This window comes from Pristiophorus japonicus, chromosome 4 (genome assembly GCF_044704955.1).
Source record: "Pristiophorus japonicus isolate sPriJap1 chromosome 4, sPriJap1.hap1, whole genome shotgun sequence".
Taxonomy (NCBI): domain Eukaryota; kingdom Metazoa; phylum Chordata; class Chondrichthyes; family Pristiophoridae; genus Pristiophorus; species Pristiophorus japonicus.
In genome coordinates, this window is record NC_091980.1 from 28,030,312 (window position 1) to 28,049,567 (window position 19,256).

The 19,256-nt window shown below is 45.2% G+C and overlaps 1 protein-coding gene across 2 annotated transcripts in view; it reads left to right on the forward strand.

The window, feature by feature from the left end:
* Positions 1 to 3,419: 3,419 nt before the first annotated feature.
* Positions 3,420 to 19,256, forward strand: part of rad50 (RAD50 homolog, double strand break repair protein) — a 215,150-nt gene continuing 199,313 nt past the window's right edge. The window contains exons 1-3 of one of the 2 annotated variants that reach the window (XM_070878055.1): positions 3,420 to 3,498; positions 12,211 to 12,392; positions 14,733 to 14,816. In XM_070878055.1, coding sequence (XP_070734156.1) covers positions 12,264 to 12,392; positions 14,733 to 14,816 — 213 coding nt within the window. In that variant the 5' untranslated portion in view covers positions 3,420 to 3,498; positions 12,211 to 12,263. Of the gene's footprint in view, positions 3,499 to 3,637; positions 3,987 to 12,210; positions 12,393 to 14,732; positions 14,817 to 19,256 lie in introns of those variants that run through there. The other variant, XM_070878056.1, reaches the window with a different exon arrangement.

Here is a 19,256-nt window from a genome sequence, read left to right on the forward strand (position 1 = left end):
TGTCCTTCAAATTCGCAATGTCCTGCAAGACGTCTTAGCTCGGTGACGTAGCTCGCCACTTCCTGGCCTTCAGACCTTTTGTACATGCAGAACCGATACCTCGCTATCAGAACGCTTTCCTTCGGGTTTAGATGGTCCCGGACCAGTGTACACAACTCATCGTATGACTTGTCTGTGGGTTTCGCTGGAGCGAGCAGATTTTTCATGAGGCCATACGTTGATGCCCCGCAGACGATGAGGAGGATCACCCTTCATTGGGCAGCATTCGCTTCTCATTCCAGCTTGTTGGCCTTGAAGTATTGGTCAAGTTGCCCCACAAAGGTTTCCCAATCATCTCCCTTCGAAAATTTCTCCAGGATGCCCACAGTTCTCTGCATTGTTGCTGTGGGGTTCATCATCTGTATCTTGTTGCCAGTTGTTATGTCTTGAATAAAGAGTCAGACTAGATACTGGAAGCTCAAAGTAAGTGTGACCATAGTCCTTTATTACAGATCTCAGATTGCATCTCCAGCCTGCGAGGCCTCCTTATATACAGGTGCTCCCAAGGGATTGTAGGATCCCTTGGGATTCCAGAGGATGCGCCCTCTGGTGGTTAGACATGGTATTTACAGGTTTACATACATAACAAGTAGATACATGACAGATGCAATTTAACACAGAGAAGTGTGAAGTGGTGCATTTTGGTAGGAAGAACAAGGAGGAGAAATGTAAATGAAATGGTACAAATTTAAAGGGGATGCAGGAATAGAGAGACCCGGGGATGTACACAAATCTTTGAAGATGCCAAGACAAGTTGAGAAGGTTGTTATAAAGGCATACAGGATCCTTGGATTTATAAATAGAGATATAGAGTACAAAAGCAAGGAGGTTATGCTAAACCTTTAATAATCATATGATAGGCCTCAGCCGGAATATTATATCCAATTCTGGGCACCACACCTTTGGTGCAGAGGAGATTTACTAGAATGATGACTTCAGTCATGTGGAGAGACGGGGGAAGCTAAGGCTGTTCTCCTTAGAGCAAAAAAAATTAAGGGGCGATTTAATAGAGGTTTTCAAAATTATGGCAGGTTTTGATAAAGTAAATGAGGAGAAACGTTTCCACTGGCACGAGGGTTGGTTAGCAGAGAACACAGATTTAAGGTAAATGGCAAAAGAACCAGAGGCAAGATGAGGATTTTTTTTTATGCAGCCATTTGTTATTATCTGTAATACATTGCCTGAAAGGGAAGTGGAAGCAGATTTAATAATAACTTTTAGAAGGGAATTAGATAAATACTTGGATGGGAAATAAATTACAGGGATATGGGGAAAGGGCAAGGTAACGGGACTAATTAGATAGCTCTTTCAAAGAGCCGACACAGACACAGTGGGCCAAATGGCCTCCTTCTGTACCATTCTATAATTCTATGGTGTTGCAAGCAATGGAGGGATTTATAGATGACGACAAGGATTTTGAATTGAATGTTAGGGGCTGGTTAGCCAGTGTAGGTCAGTGGGATGAGGTGATGGGTGAGTGGGAATGTGGGGCAGGGTATGCATGGCAGAGTTTTGAATACGTCAGAGATACTGGAGGGTGGAGCATGAGAAGGCAGCAAAGACAGCTTTAGAATGATTGACTCGATGTGATAAATGTATAAGATTTCCGTGGCAGCAGGGCTAAAGTAGTGGTGGAGGTGAGCAATGTTGCAGAGGTGGAAGTGAGAAGTCTTGGTGATGGATAAACCATAGGGTGTAAAGCTTAGCCTGGGGTCAAACTGAGAATGTAAATGGTGGGGTTCAGCCTGAGAGAGTGGCCAGGGAGGGGGATGAAGTCAGTGGTAAAGGAGTGGAGTCTGCGGTGGAGATCAAACGGTACGATTTTAGTTTACTTAATATTGAGCTGGTGAAATTTGTGACTTGTCCAGTACTGGCTGTAAAACTGGCAATCTGACAACATAGAGATATCAATACTTTTGGGAGGAGTGAATGGATAGAGCCAGGTATTATCTTATCCTTGGAAGCTGACCCCATACATGTGGATGATGTTACTCAGGGACAGCATGTAGATAAAATGCAGCGGGGTGGGGGGGGGGGGGGGCATGGCTTGATCCTTAGAGGACCCTGGAGGTGATGATGTGGGGGAGGGAACAGAAGCCATCACTGTATATATGACGCCTGTACTCGGATAGGTGGGAATGGAACAGTGCGAGGACCGACGCAGGGTGGTGAACGACAGAGGAGAGGCGTTGGAGGAGGATGTCAGGTTAACGAAGGTGAAGGAGGATGGCAAGGGACAGTGCAGTCACGGTTACAGAGGATGTCGTTCATGACTTTAGCTGGGTTGTTTCAAAGCTGTGAGAAAGGTGGAAGTTGAACTAGACAGATTTGAACAGAGACTTTCAGGACATTTGTGGGACTGCCTAAATCTGTAGCTTTGTTGTGTTTAATTGTAAATAAATGCTTCAGTTATATTAGCTAGCACAGTTCTGGTCCTTCATTTGACACAATATTGGAGAGTAGAAGAATAGCCCAATTGTTAACCCTTGGAATGACATGCTGTCTGCAATGTCAGACTACCCTCCCGTGACCGGTACCACGGGGACTGAAGGGCACACTGGATACTAGATTTTTAAAATTTGTTCCTGGGATGTGGGGGTCCCTACCATATCCATCATTTATTACCCATCCCTAATTGCCTTTGAGAAGGTGGTGGTGAGCAGCCTTCTTGAACCGCTGCAGTCCGTGTTGTGAAGGTACTCCCACAGGGGCTTGTTAGGGAGTTCCAGGATTTTGACCCAGCAATGATGAAGGAATGGCAATGTACTTCTAAGTCAGAATGGTGTGTGACGAAGGGGAGCTTGTAGGTGATGGTGACCCCATACGCCTGTTGCACTTGTCCTTCTAGGTGGTAGAGGTCGTGAGTTTTGGAGGCGCTGCTTGGCAAACTGCTGCAGTGCATCTTATAACTGGCACTAGATGTAATACTATTTAATTTTATGTTTCCTTTGTTTTACAGTTAAGTTCTCTATTAGTTGTGCCCCTCTTAAAAAGGAACTTTTGTTAGGTTTCTAGTTTGATGGCACTTGGTCAATCCGGCGTCTTCTTATGGCTTCATTAAGGAAAAGGTAGACTACATAATAATACATCTTCCGGATCATGGGGTGGGGTGGGACATGGAGACATGGAGACTCACAGGAGATAATCATAAAAAGGGCTGAAACAGTTGTTCAAAAAGAATGAAGCAGAGTTAACAGCCTGGACATCGTCATTTAGAACAACCGAACCTTTTTTGATTAATATATATATATGTATTAAGGTTCTGCCACATTGACCAGACACACAACTGGCAGGGAGGTGGGTGCTGCCTGTTGAGTGACAGGGCAGCCGTGCCTGCTGGAAGTCCCGCCCCCTCCCCGGGCCGGGGGGGGGGGGGGGGACGGACAGCGCATGCGCGGTGACGCAGGGCCCCGAGTGCAGCAGTTTGAGGGACAGCAGCTGGCGGTGGGATCCAGTGAAGTGAGTGTTGTGGGTTCGGCTACTGTTCCTGTTCCAAGGCTTTCCTCCCCCCCTTCTCTCGTGACACCCTGCTCCTCACTCCGCTTTATATCCCCACCCCCCAATCGCTGTCGTTCCCGTTTAATCGTCGGGGTTGTCTTCATTCCCGCATGTGTGCGTGTATTTATTTTTTACTTTCACTTTTGATTGCTTGCCCGCCAATTCCAGCATGGGCGCCAACCGCCTGCCCTCAACACCACAGCTGTCCTTCCGTCTGCTGCACGGGTGGCCCCGGCTTCCTGCAGGCTGCCTGGCTCACACACTGCATGGCTTCAAAAGAGTGTTAAGGAGCCTGTTTTAAGGGGAGTTTTATAAACTGCATGTTGTTCCAATATAATTGATGCTAAAATGAATGAACTTGCCTTTATATGGCGACTTCCACTTCCTCAGGACGTCCCAAAGTGCTTCACAGTGTGATCCGTTCTTTTTTGTCAAAGGGGAGGGTTCAGGTGAGCGGAAATTTAAAAAATCAACGAGCAAGAAGGCGGCAAGAGAGCAGGGGTAGCACTGGGGGAAATGATAACCAGAGTGTGACAGGACGGGACACAATGTATAAACATAAGAGTGTATCAGAAAGTGGGGTCAAAGCAGGGAAAACTGGTTAAAAAGAACAAAATTAAAAGCTCTTTATCTGAATGCACGCAACATTCATAACAAAATAGATGAGTTGACGGCACAAATAGATTGACCACTTGCTCACTGAAATAATATTTGCGCAGATTAGTTTTGAATTTATTCCCCATCAAACGCAGGCCGTGTTCTGGGCAAGTTGAAATAATCTGTCATGATTGACATTATCCACATTATCTCGGCCCTTTTAAGAATCCTGAAAATAGCAATCATGTGATGTCTCAACCTTCCCTTTTCCAGTGCAAACATGGCCAATTTATATAAGCACTCCTCATAATCAAATCCCTCCATCCCCTCAATGTGGTCATTCTCATCTGTATCTTTTCAATAGCTGCAATATCCCTTTTGTACAGCGGCAAGCTGAACTGTATTCTAAAGGCAGTTGCACCAATGATTTATAAAGTGGCAGGTTTACCTCACTATTTTTGCTCAGTGTTGACCTTTTAATACATTGCAACATCTGATTTGTTTTACTCACTGCCGCCGAGCATTGTTGCGATCAATCTATTAATCAGGACCCCCCCCCCCAGATCGCGTTCTTTTAGCATGTACATTACTTTCTTTCCATTTCAGTGATCTCTTCCTGGAGTTGCAAATCATTCAACTCAGTAACGTCCTCTCTCTGATTGGTGTATCTTTTTGTGTTTCTCTCCCCCATGTTCTAAAATGCTTGTTTTTTGCTATCGGTTTTGGATTCTGAAGAAGAATTTTGCCTGAAACGTTAACCAGTCTTTTCTTTTGAGATGCTGACTCACCTGCTGTGCGTTCCAGCACTTTGTTTTTATTTTTCAGATTTCCAACTTGCGTAGAGTTACATAGGATATACAGCATAGAAACAGGCCATTCGGCCCAACCAGTCTTTACCGGTTTTATGCTCCACTCCTGCTTCCTCCCATCCTTCCTCATCTAACTATCAGCGTAACCCTTTATTCCATTTTCCCTTTCATACTTAACTAGCCCCCCCTTAAATGCATCTATACTACTCGCTTCAACTACTCCGTGTGATGGCGAATTCCACATTCTCACCACTCTGGGTAAAGAAATTTCTTCTGAATTCCCTATTGGATTTCTTGTTGGTTATCTTATATTGATGACCTCTAGTTTTGCTCTTCTTCACAACTGGAAACACTCTCTTTGTATCTACTCCATCAAAAACTTTCATAATTTTAAAGACCGCTAGCAGGTCACCCACTCCTCAGTCTTCTCTTCTCAAGGGAAAAGAGATCCTGCCTGTTCATCCTTTCCTGGCAGTTTTTTTTTCTTTCTTTATCCTGTTGTTATTTGTTACTTTTTAAAAAACCTATGAAAAACACTTGGTGCTCTTTCAATGCATTCCACATAAGATGTTTCCTTTTCAGATGAAAATCAGACCAGCAATAATGGATTACTGGTTGCAATGTGAAGATAATCATTCAACTGGTGATATTTCTAATATTTGAATGCTGTTGGAAATATGCACCTGCTATTTATGACATGTTTAGAACTACTCAGTTAAATTTATTGCCTTGTATCTCACTAATTATTTTCACATTTTTAACAAATGTAAGAAATAATTGAGTCATCATAGGCGGTCCCTCAAAACGAGGATGACTTGCTTCCACGTCAAAAAGGGATGAGTTCATTGGTGCCTCAATGAAGGACCTAATATTCCAGATCCCGAACTAGATCGTGAAGGGTGGAAGATGTCTGTGTGTGGATTTTTTTAATGTGTGGTGGCCGTTGCACACCAGCCACCACATGGGCTTGATAGAGCTAGGCCTTGGTCCAGTGGCAAGGATTAACCAAGATGACTGGAGACCTGCTCTGCTGCACGGACCTAGCGCGCACACACATCGCAGTGTGGGCTGGCCCGTGCTGCCCCTGGGCCCTCGCCTCTTCTGGGCCCCTATCACATCCCTCTACGAACTCTCGCTGCTCCTTCGCCCTGACCTCGCCGTTCCAGCTGTACCTGCCCGCACTCCAATCAGCGACCTGGATTTGGGTGACATCAAATCCAGTCGCCCTCTTCACAGCCATAGCCCTCCTGCAGCCGCACGCGATGCTCGTGATGGACCATTAAGCCCTTTCTTTTTTTATGGAAAAGATTCCCATTCTTTCGGATTCTTTATAGATTCTACTTTTGCTGTGGTAATCGCTATTTTCTAATACGTTGTATAACTTAAAAGTTTTTGATTGCAGGATCTTCAACACTGAAAATGTAACATGAAGTTACAGTTCTTGTAGCCACAAAAACATCAGTCCTTTCAACAGAACAAGCATAAAGTAGTGAGGTGGGACCAGTAAATAACCAGTGTAGTTGATGTGCCATCAACTCATGAAGTTTCACATTTCACATCACCATACTTATTTCAATATTCTCCATGGCCAAATTGGCAAATTGCCCATGGCAGTGCAGTCGTTTGTCATTGACTGCAAACAAGATTGCTATGGATCCATTCACTCTCAAAAGTGTCAATTCTGGAACATTTTCAGTGTTTGTATGTTGTCTGCTTAACTATGAAACTTGAAGTAATTTTAGTAATGCCATACCTAACTTTCAGACAAATATTTAAGTTTTGAGAAGTAAATTATGAAGTATAATAGAATCTGTAAAACAAAACATCATCATCATCATAGGCAGTCCCTTGAAATCGAGGAAGACTTGCTTCCGCTCTAAAAGTGAGTTCTCAGGTAACTGTACAGTCCAATACGGGAATTACAGTGTCTGTCACAGGTGGGACAGACAGTGGTTGAAAGAAAGGGTGGGTGGGGAGTCTGGTTTGCTGCACGCTTCTTCCGCTGCCTGCGCTTGTTTTCTGCATGCACTCGGTAACGAGACTCTCGGTGCTCAGCGCCCTCCTGGATGCACTTCCTCCACTTAGGGCGGTCTTTGGCCAGGGATTCCCATGTGTCGGTGGGGATGTTGCACTTTATCAAGGGGGCTTTGAGGGTGTCCTTGAAACGTTTCCTCTGCCCACCTGGGGCTCACTTGCCATGTAGGAGTTCCGAGTAGAGTGCTTGCTTTGGGAGTCTTGTGTCGGGCATGCGGCAATGTGACGTGCCCAATGGAGCTGGTTGAACGTGGTCACTGCTTCGATGCTGGAGATGTTGGCCTGATCGAGAACACTGACGATGCGTCTATCCTCTCGGGATTTCTCCAGCGATTTGAGGTGTCTACAGTGTATGGTCCACGTCTCTGAGCCATACAAGAGGGCGGGTATCAAGAGGCCTGTAGACCATAAGCTTGATGCCAGATTTGAGAGCCTGATCTTCGAACACTCTTCTTCGAAACAACAATGGGGCAGTCAGCAACTGTAGGTAGAAGTAGGTTTCAGGAAGGAAGGTTCCTATTTGTCATTTCCGTTGGACAGATGTTGAGTGGACTTTTTTTTGTAGGGTAGAATTGTGAATGCAATGTTCTCAGAATCATAGGATGCAATACAGCAGGAGCCCATCTTTGAAAGGGCAATCCAATTAGTCCCACTTCCCTGCCCTTTTCTCATAGCCCTGAAACTTTTTTCTTTTTAAGCATTTATCCCATTCCCTTTTGAAAGTTACTATTGAATCTGCTTCCATCCGCCCTGTCAGCCAGTGCATTCCAGGTCATCATAACTCACTGAGTAAAAAAATATTCTCCTCCTCTTTGCCAATTATTTTAAATCTGTGTCCTCTGGTTATTGACTCTCCTGCCAGTGAAAACAGTTTCTCCCTATCTAACCTATCAAAAAGCCCTCATACTTTTGAACACCTCTATGAATTCTCCCATAAACCTAACCTTATCTGTACAGTCCTAGCTTCTCTCGTCTCTGGATGAAACTCCTCATCCCTGGTAACATTCTAGTAAATCGCCTCTGCACACTCTCCAAGACCTTAATGTCCTTTCTAAACTGTGGTGCCCAGAATTGGACACAATACTGTAGCTGAGGTTGAACCAGTGATTTATAAAGATTTTGCATAACTTTCTTGATTTTGTACTGTTTATAAGGCCAAGGAGCCTGTGTATTTTTCTAACCGCTTTATCAACTTGTCCTGCCACCGTCAAAGGTTTGTGAATGTACACCCCCAGGTCTTTCTGTTCCTGCACCACCTTTAAAATTGTACCATTTAGTTCATATTGCCTCTCCTCATTTTTCCTTCCAAATGCATCACCTAACACTCCTCTGCATTACATTTCATCTGCCACGTGTCCGGTCATTCCACTGGTCTATGTCCTCATGAAGTCTGCTGCTATCCTCCATGTTTACTACATTTCCAAGCTTTTTGTCATTTGCAAACTTTGGAATTCATGGCTACGACTCCCAAGCCAAGTTCTTGGATATTTGATGAAAACTTTGCCGACATTTCGCCAAGAAATCGCGATCCTTCAGGGCAAAAATGAGCCGTTTTTTCGAACTCTTGTTTCCTCTTGCACCATAGCTCTCTCAGAAATGACTTCAAATGAGCATTTTAACCAAAGCACTCGACAATAGGCTGTTTATGTCCTTTATTTCTGCTGGATTAGTTTGTGTTTCCAAGACCGCCAATTACAGTGGAGTTTTTTTTTAATGTAGTGGCTCTTATTCATGTAGCACAGGCCAGTTTGCCTACATAACAGCAGTGACTGCACTTCAACGTAACTGGGTGTGAAGTGCTCTGGGATGACCTGAGCACGTGGTAAGGTGCTATATAATTGTAAGTCCATTCTATCCTTGTAGTAATGTGGTTTCTAAGCATCCCTTCTATTCACAATTTCCAGGCTCACTTTTCACTCTTTTCCGATAAATGTTGATCTCCTGCGATGCAGTTGAACCTTCTCTCAAAGAATACAATCTGTAGATGATTTTCAAGCTATCCTCTCTATTAGTTAGTGTGTCCCACTGATTATGTTTGAGAAGTGACAATTTTTGGATCCGATTAGTAGCTTATAAGAAAGTGCTGCGCTCTGCAATAAATCGAATGACAATGGTGCGAAATGTGAAATTCCTCCTGTACGCTGTGATGCTTATTTTAGCACTGGATTTCACAGCTGTGAAATGACTCAAGATTTGACACATTTTATGTCAAGGTTTCGCACATCTGAGTACATCAGCAGTGCGTGACCTGCGGTGCAACTAAGAGTTCCTGGTGCTAAAAGAAAATCATGTATGTTTGAAATAAAACTTTCCTGTATCCACCACATATCCATTGCCGTGCTCGGAGGGGAGGCAGGCATGCTGCTCCAAAGCCCTTTATTGCTGTGCAGCTGACTGAGGACAGGTGGGAAGTGTGCCTTACACGTTCCCTTCTCTGCTGGAAATGTGTCGCTTCTGCTGTCCTTTGCGGTTGTGAACTTGTTCTATGGGGAATGTAAAACTATGTCCTTACTCTTTCGTGGACTAAAGCTGGTGCATGGCAATAATCGGTATTATAATTATCTTGTTACAATTCGCATTGGCAAAGAAATAACAATAAGCAGATTTATTACAGTGAGGGAGAAGGGAGCTTCGTTGAGCTATAAAGGGCAATTCGAATAATTATAGTTTATCTGACAAGATTTAAAAAAGAATATAATTGGCTACACTAATTGTTGAGTCTGAGAATTTCAATCATTGTGAATACAAGGCAGACTGAGACGCTCTTGTATCAGATGCTAACTTTACTTGGTGTGCTCATCTACAGATGGTCCAACAGAGATTGCTGAATTACAGTCAGAAGCGGGAACCTCTGGGGAAACCTTTTTTTCCCTCTAATCTAGGGGTACATAAGAAATAGGTGCAGGAGTAAGCCATATGGCGCCTCAAGGCTGCTCCACCATTCAATAAGATCATGGCTGATCTTTTACTGCAACACCTTCTCACACTATCCCCAAATCCCTTGATTCCCTTGGTATCCAAAAATCTATCTATCTATGTCAATGACTGAACATCCGCAGCTCTCTGGGGTAGAGTATTCCAAAGATTTACAAACCTTTGAGTGAAGAAATTTCTCCCTCGCCTCAGTCTTAAATGGTCGACCCCTTATTCTGAGTCTGTGATCCCCTAGTTCTAAACACCCCAGACAGGGGAATCACCCTCCCACCATCTACCCTGCCAAGCCCCTTAAGAATTTTAAATGTTTCAATAAGATCACCTTTCATGCTTCTAAACGCTACAGAACATAGGCCTAGTCTACTCAATCTCTCCTCATAGGACAGTCTCCTCATCCCAGGAATCAATCTAGCCAATCTTTGGTGCACTCCCTCTAAGGCAAATATATCCTTCCTTGGGTAAAGAGACCAAAACTGTGCACTGTGCTCCAGTTGTGGTCTCACCGAGACCCTATATAATTGTAATACGATTTCTTTACTCTTGTACTCCAATCCCTTTGTGATAAAGGCTAACATGCCATTTGCTTGCCGGATTGCTTGCTGTACCTGGTACACTTACTATTGCTCAGCTGATGTCAGCTAATTCAGCACGCAGGAACAGGAGTAGGCCATCCAGTCCCCTGAACCTGTTCCGCCTTTCAGTTAAGTCATGGCTGATCTATTGTAACTCTATCTGCCCTCCTTGGTTCCGTATCCCTTAATACCCTTGCATGTCAAAATCCTTCCCACTCTCAGTTTTGAAATTTTCAATTGATCCCACCTCAACAGCTTTTTGGGAAGAGAGTTCCAGATTTTCACGACCCTTTGTTGTGAAGAAGTGCTTCCTGACATCATTCCTGAATGGACTAACTCTAATTTTAAGGTTGCACCCCGTGTTCTGGTCTCCCCCATCGGAGGAAATAGTTTCTATCTACCCTATCAAATCTTTTAATCATTTTAAATATGTCAATTAGATTGCACCTAATCTTCTATACTCAAGGGAATACAAGCTTAGTCTATGCAATATGTCCTCTTAAGAGAACCCTTTTGCCACATTCTGGGCAGTGATCCTGAGACTTTTCCTGGTCTGTGTGGCTCTTGGTGGGGAGGAGCTGAATGTTTTTTTTCCTTCTAAATACTATCTTGGAGAGCGAGATTGTAGCCACTGACTTGCTATCAATGAAATGTAATAATGGCCGGGCTTTTGCACTCCCGATGACGGCGTATGCTGAGTGTACACTGTCGTAAGCCTTCGGAAAGGCCCCGCAAGTTCCTGGTTTCCACGCAAAACTCGGAATCTGTCGAGGTACGCCTTGGCAGATAATCCGCACCTACCCAAATATCACTTTTGCTGGCGCAGAATTAGCTCAGCTACAACCCAGCAAATGCCCACGAAACTCTTACATCTGGTAAAAGTGGGCATAGGGCCTGCTTTCAGTGTAAGGGTTAGTATAAATCTTTAAAAAATTTTAAATAAAAAATGTTGTGCAAACATTTATAATTACTTTATGCAAATTTTTGCCTGGATTAAAACCTTTAAAATTATTTTTTTTTAAATTAAATGTTGCATTTGATGTATTGAAGGGACTTTTAAGTAAATTTGAAGATGAGAACATTTCTTTTTATTAGAATTGTGTAACATCTTTAATTATTTGGGGATGCCACTGCTTGTCATTAGGGGGGATTTTGTTCGGAAATGACAGCAGTGGAATCCTCCTTTCTGATTGGAGGACAGGCCCACGTGATCCCAGGGACACTTCTGAACTGCCTACGTCCCTGGGATCTGCAGGCCTTTACGAAGGCGTACGTCTGGAGGGCCAGGTCCGAAACTCTGCGCAGCCAGGGAGCCTGAACTTAAATTCATACATTTTTAACGGGTCGGAGGTGTACTCCGGAGGTACTCCTTCGACTGCAAATTCCGGGTGATATGTTTGCAAAATCACATTTGGTCAAATACCTTTAAATCTTGAAAACAGCTTTTGCCCAGAATTTTTTATTTTCTTCATGGGAATAATATGGTGCTTTAGATGATTGTAAAGCATTCATTCCATTTGTATTTTCATGGCTTACAACTTTTAAATCCTTCTATCTGTATAGATAACGTAAAGGAGTTAATGAACTGTAGTATAACTTCAGACCTGGAGTTCGGGTCATGTTGATGTTTGCCTTAAAGGTGACCCCTTTTGATGCTCAATAAAATGAACATGGGCATGGAAATGAGGCTCACAACTGTTTTTAATTGAAATTATTTCATTTTCTAGGTTCATCGTTGTTTTACAAGATCAGCAGCAAGTGAAGAGAAAAGACCAACAAGATGTCCAAAATTGAGAAGATGAGTATTCAGGGTGTGAGGAGTTTTGGGATAGATGACAAAAACAAGCAGGTTATCTCCTTCTATACTCCATTAACTGTTCTGGTGGGACCGAATGGTGCTGGGAAAACGGTGAGTTCTACAGCTGGAACCTTGGAATATACTGACTGGAAGAGATCCTTGCAGTATATCTGACCGGTCCTAAATTGCGGTTGTCGTGATCACAGTTCTATTCAGTTTCTGTCGTGTTGACTATGTTGATCTATGAGATGAAATTGAAACCAAACTGAATTAAAAGAGCACAAACTGAAAGAGGGGGAGACTAAATTGTTAAAATAAGTGATCTCGTGTAGAACAGAATCATAGCCAGCCTAGACTGCTCGATGAATGTATGAATTTCTCTCAATTTCCTATTCCCTGCCTCCCTCCCCTCTTTCCCCCCCCCCCCCACCCCGGCTATAAGAATCCTGTATGAAATGAGTTTGGGCCATCACATTGTGACAGAGACTACCAACAAGTAGGAGGTATCACTCAGGCTACAAGAATGACTGATGTGGGAATAGGTAATGGAGTGTGCTGCTTCTGAGATTGGTGAAGGGTCAAGGTGTGTTTGTGGAGCGGAGCAGAGGGAGCTTTAGTTAGTGTCTTTAGTTAGAACACCAGTTCCAATTGTCACAGGAGAGAGAGTGGAGAGCACCAGTTCAAACTGTCACAGGAGAGAGAGTGGCGAGCACCAGTTCAAACTGTCGCAAGAGAGAAAGTGGAGAGTACCAGTTCAAACTATCACAGGAGCATCCAGTCATGCCCCGGAAACTGCCTCCAAAGGAAGTGGAGTGGGAAATTGCACTCCGCTTCCATTGAGGGGTTGTAAGGCCAATACTGCGGCGGGAGCAGGACTTCCACGCTGGGGGCTAAAATTCCCTGTCCCAGAAAGTTACCGCCCCCAAGCTGGGAGCCTGTGCGGGGAGGCAGAGGGAAGATGAGGGGAGACGGGAGCAGGGGATGGAGGGGAGAGTGGTGGAGGTGGGGGGGGCGGAGAAACCCAGGGCGGGGGACGGGAGGGGCCACATTGCAGCGAAGGTCTGGGAGCTCTGTGCCTCGGTGCGGGGAGTGTTCGGCTCTGGGGTGGCCGGGGCTGGGGGCTCGACATTTGGGAAAGATTCTGACGGAGCGGGGCGGGGTTGGGTGCGGGGGGAGTGTTCCCGGTGTTGGGTGGGTCTGGAGCCGGGGGGGGGGGGGGGGGGGGGGTGGCATGCTCTTGGGATGGGGGGGTGGGCTGTTTAGGGCTGGGATTGGGAGAGACTTCTTCACTCGGGGAGTTGTTGGCCTGTGGGGTTCCCTGTCGCGGAGAGTTGTTGATGCCAGTTCATTGGATGTGTTCGGGAGGGAGTTGGATATGGTCCTTGCGGCTGGGGGGGGGTCGGTGCTGGGGTGGGTGATCAGCCATGATCTTGTTGAATGGTGGTGCAGGCTCGAAGGGCCGAATGGCCTACTCCCGCACCTATTTTCTATGTCTAGTCTGCTGTATCTTGCCTGGAATGTTTGATGTGGACACTGGATGAGAAAAGGAGGAAAATGTTCCATTCCCTAACACTAACATTCCTTACCCTGCAGAGCATGGAATGATTCAGACTATTGGTGAACAATGATATTCTTGGAGTAGACTCTTTTTGTTTTTGCCATTTTCACGGTCTGAATTCTAATACCTATCAACCACCTGGGGTCTGCTTTTCATCACCTCAGTGTCTATTAAAATGGGATAAAACACTGGAGGGGATTAAAAATAAGCTTTATTTCTTCTGCATTATTTGGAACAAGAGTATAGAACATGAAATCTTTGCCCTTCTAGGGACTTCGTTAAAATAATCCTCCAATGGCAAATGGAGATTTCAAATATGGTCTTCTGTAAATGGAGTTCTTACCCATTTACCACAACGTTTAAAATGAAATTAGCACTTGGAGATCCTGGACTTTGAAGGCACTCCACAGAAAATGAGAGCCAAGTTGGGGGTGGGAATGAGGCGATGGCAGCAGTAGCTACTGGAAGGAAAGTTGGGAGGTGGCATTGCGAAGGAACTGGGAGGCTTTGAGAAGGAGAGGCTGGAACTGACTTTGGGAATGCAGGATCAGATCCGGCCCAAGGCAGCAACAGAAGCTCCCCCTGGACCACAGTTTGTCCACAGGGAGAATACAGAGTGAAGTAGCATCGCGAATAACACAGCAGTGATAATCAAGGCAGATGAGAGTGCGATATCTCGGTTTCAACACAATTCAACAAATGAACGTGTAGTTATGCAACTCTTGCCTCTCACTAATTGTCACTAGTTTGGATTATTTGTTTTGTGCTAATTTGTCAAAACCATATTGGTGAATTTTTGAGTAATTTTCATGTTAAAACTACACACAACTTACTGTACCAGAATCGGACTTTTATTTTGTTTGCATATGTTAACCTTTATTTTTCTATTGCAGACAATAATCGAGTGCCTGAAGTACATTTGTACGGGTGACTTCCCTCCCGGAACCAAAGGGCAAACATTTGTGCATGATCCAAAGGTAGGGCAGATTTATGAAGGTGCACATGATATCTTTCGCTCGACTGAAATTATTTAATCTGTTCTTTTAAAATCATTTTTGATACAAAAGGTACACTAGAAAATTGAACTGTCAAATCCAAACACTCCCATATCTAATAACTAACAGCAGTTTCCAGCCATTAAACCTGGTAACTATATATAAAATGACTTGTTTTCAATGTAATCATTTTTTACATTCTTTACCCTGTTGGATCATACGGGTAGTTTTGAATGCTCTCTGTGGCCAATTGCAATGCTACGATGCTATCTGTTCACGGTTAGTGTTTAGGTAAAAAGGATTTGGTCTTGCCCCTTGCTTCTATTTGGCAAAAGATCTGTAGTTTTGGAATCCTGATGTCAAATGGTTGGATTTGATGCTGTTTTCTCGATCATAAACCACAGCCTAGCTGGTTTAATAACTGATACTGATAGCAGGGGTGACAAAAAAACATCTTTTAATCATGCCCCAAGTCTCATTTGTCTGAAACTGATTCTGCAGTTCAAAGAGGCACTTTACATAATTATTGTAGTGATTGTTTGTAAATTATTCATTCATGGGATGTGGGTGTCACTGGCAAGGCCAGCATTTATTGGCCATCCCTAATTGCCCTTGAGAAGGTAGTGGTGAGCTGCGTTCTTGAACTACTGCAGTCTGTGTAGTGAAGGTACTCCCACAGTGCTATTGGGTAAAGAGTTCCAGGCCTTTGATCCAGCGACGATGAAGGAACGGCGATATATTTTCAAGTCTGGATGGTGTGTGACTTGGAGAGGAATTTGGAGGTGGTGGTGCTCCCATGCGCCTGCTGCCCTTGTCCTTTAAGGTGGTAGAGGTCGCGAATTTGGGAGGTGCTGCCGAAGAAGCCTTGGCGAGTTGCTGCAGTGCACCTTGTAGATGGTACACGCTGCAGCCAAGGTGCGCCAGTGGTGGAGGGAGTGACTGTTTAAGATGATAGATGGGGTGCCAATCAAGCGAGCTGATTTGTCCTGGATGGTGTCAGGCTTCTTGAGTAGTGCAAGAGCTGCACTCATCCAGGCAAGTGGAGAGTATACCATCACACTTCTGACTTGTGCCTTGTAGATGGTGGAAAGGCTTTGGGGAGCCAGGAGGTGAGACACTTGCTGCTGAATACCCAGCCTCTGACCTGCTCTTATAGCCACACTACTTATGTGGCTGGTCCAGTAAAGTTTCTGGTCAATAGTGATCCTCAGGATGTTGCTGGTGTGGGATTAGTCGATGGTAATGCTGTTGAGTGTCAAGGGGCAGTCAACCTCCTACATGGTCGCCTTTGACCTCGCAAAGACCTTCGACACTGTCAACCATGAGGGATTATGGAGGTGGTCACAGAGATATACCAGCTCATATAACCTAGAAACTGGAGGAGGACAGCACTGCTTGTCGAGGTCAAGGTAACTGCGACACTTTCCTTCTATGCCTCCGGCTCCTTTCAGACATCAACTGGGGACATATGCTGCATCTTGCAGCGCGCTATACATAGCTGCATTCGCCAGGTGACTGCTGCACTGTTTGCACACAGGGACGACTTAATTAACTTCCCAATGACCAGGGAGGCGCAGAATGAGAGGGCTGTAGGTTTTGGATGATTTGCTGGTTTCTCCAAGGTTCAGGTGCCCTTGAGTGTATGCACATTGCCCTGTGAGCACCTTTACACAATCCAGAGGTTTACCAAAACTGAAAGGGCTTCCACTTGCTGAATGTACAGATCGTCTGCAACCATACTCAGCGCATCATGGCAGTGGATGCAAAATTTCCAGGGAGCATCCATGCTGCTTTCATTTTGCATGAGAGCACTGTCTCACAGATATTTGAGCAGCAGCCAGAGCTGGATGCTGGGGGACAAAGGTTACGGGCTCGCCACCTGGCCCATGACCACCCCCCAACCCCTCCCCGGCAGAAGGCAAGCGTCGCTAAAATATCTGCCATATAGCCACACGTAACATCGTCGAGAAGACGATCGGATTGCTAAAGCAGTGCTTCAGATGCCTGGACCACTCTGGAGGCTCCCTGCAATACTCCCCTCAGCAGGTCTCTTGAGTTCATTGTGGTGTACTGCATGCTACACCATTTAGCCATCATGAAGGGATAGATATTCCCACTGGAGGTCATTGCAGAACCAGCTCAGGCGACAGAGAAGGGGAGTGGGGGGGGGGAAGGGTGGAGGAGGCTGACGACGAGAACCCATGGCACCACTACAACCCGCAGGACGATGGGGGAGGAGGCCCCATGGACGTTACGCCATTGCAAAAGCCTTGCGTCAGCAGCTGATACTTTACTGTTTTGCATGAAGGCTGAACGGCGTGTCTGATCATTGTATCCCACCGTGTTGACTGTTTCCACCTGTTATTCTGCGAATGAGACACTATATAAGTTTGGTTTATTTGAAAAAATAAGTTGCAGTTTATTAAACATTTATACATTAATAAAAAATGTTATTAAACTTTAAATGTTTAAATTAACATCACTTAAATAACAATAAAAGAACAGCACAACCACAACAACAACAATAGCAAACAAACCAGCTGCATCCACCTCTCCCCCCCACCCCCTTATTTAAGCACTGCCGTGTCGCCTGCCCTTCTTGCCCTTGCCCGTTACCGCAAACTTACCTCTACTCCAGGTGAGCCCAAGCTGCTTCTTCGTGTCTCTGGTACGGTGCTCCACTTGTTGGAAGCCCTTGAAAACCTCTGTGCAAGGCCCGGCTTGGGACTCCTCAGCCTGTCGATCGACCTGCATGCTGACTGTTGAGGTTGGTCTGGGGATTGGAGTGGGAATGGCATAATTTGATACTGTCAATTGCCGCTGGGTGGCGGGGTCTTTATTATTGGATGTCTGCAACATCTGCAAAATATAACACAACTGATGAACTGTTAGCAGCAGGGGAGGGGACAGGGTGACATGAGTAGGCTCACATAGCGCAGGCTCATTTGAAGGACCACGACGAATGATAGTACATCGCATAAACCGAAGCCAAGCCCACTTGTGCCAACCCAGACTGGATTTTGAAGGACGTACCCTCCCTCTGCAACCTGGGCCCAGAATCTGCACGGCTGGTCGATCTTCGGGACCTACCAATAATACCTACAATTCTACTTTCCAAGGCTGTTGGTGGCTGCACTCTTGACGAACCTCCACTCTGGTTTGTTGTCGGACACCACCTTCTGCAAAGATGGCAAGAAATTTTTAAGAGAGGGCCTTCTGCTGTTGTGGCACATACAGATAGTCAAATTTACAATTCTAGTAATTGTAGTGCATAAATAAAAACATTACTTACTCTAACTTATTGGCAAAGGTCCTGCCACCACTTCCGGCACTGCTGGCCAGTCCTCTTGATAGATCCCACTGAGGAAACCTGTTCAGCAACGCATTGCCAAGCTTGAGCCGTTGCTGCTGGTTTAAGTTTGCCAGGACCCATGCCAATCTGGCGCCATCCTCTCTCCACAGCGCCGACTAGAGCCTCATTGGCGTCTTGGTTAAACTTCCTGGCCCTTTTCCTATCCAAATCACGCTCCATTTTTCGTTTTGCAGCACCTGTGTGGAAGTACTCACCAAACTCTTGCAAGTTACAATGGTCTTTAAAAATGGCTGATCCAGACGGAAGTGTACTACACATGCGTGCACACACCGTCATGTGAAAAACGGGCGATTTAAAAATATATATTTTTTGCGCATGCGCAGAACGGGCGTTATTATTAACACGAAAAATTTAGCTCCATCCTTAAAAACGGTATTTTAACGCCACACCAAGAAAACGCTATTTCAGCATTAAAAAAAACGACCATTCGCAAATAGCTCCAAAAAACAAAGCTATTCTTAAATGTATTTCTAGCCCATGGACTATGTACATTATCATCATAAGCAGTCCCTCGAAACGAGGATGACTTGCTTCCATGCCAAAAAAGGATGAGTTCACAGGTGTTTCAATGAAGGACCTAATATTCCAGGTCCTGAACTACATCGTGTAGGGTGGAAGATGCCTGTGCGTGGATTTTGTTTAACGTGTGGTGGCCGTTGCACACCAGCCACCACACGGGCTTGACAGAGCCAGGTCTTGGTCCAATGACAAGGAATAACCAAGACTACTGGAGACCTCTGCTGCACGGGCCTAGTGCGCACACATATCATAGTGTGGGCTGACCCGTGCTGCCCCTGGGCCCACCCCTCTTCCGGCCGCAACCTGCGACAGACCATCAGCGGCAGGTCGGCGCCATAAAAGGAGCGGCGAGCGGTGCCCATGGGCACTATGTATAGCAGGCACCTCAAAGCACTGGAGAAGTGCCACCAACGCTGCCTCCGCAAATCCTGCAAATCCATTGGCAGGATAGGTACACTAACATCCGTGTTCTCGCCCAGGCCAACATCCCCAGTATCAAAGCATTGGCCACACTCGATCTGCACCAATGG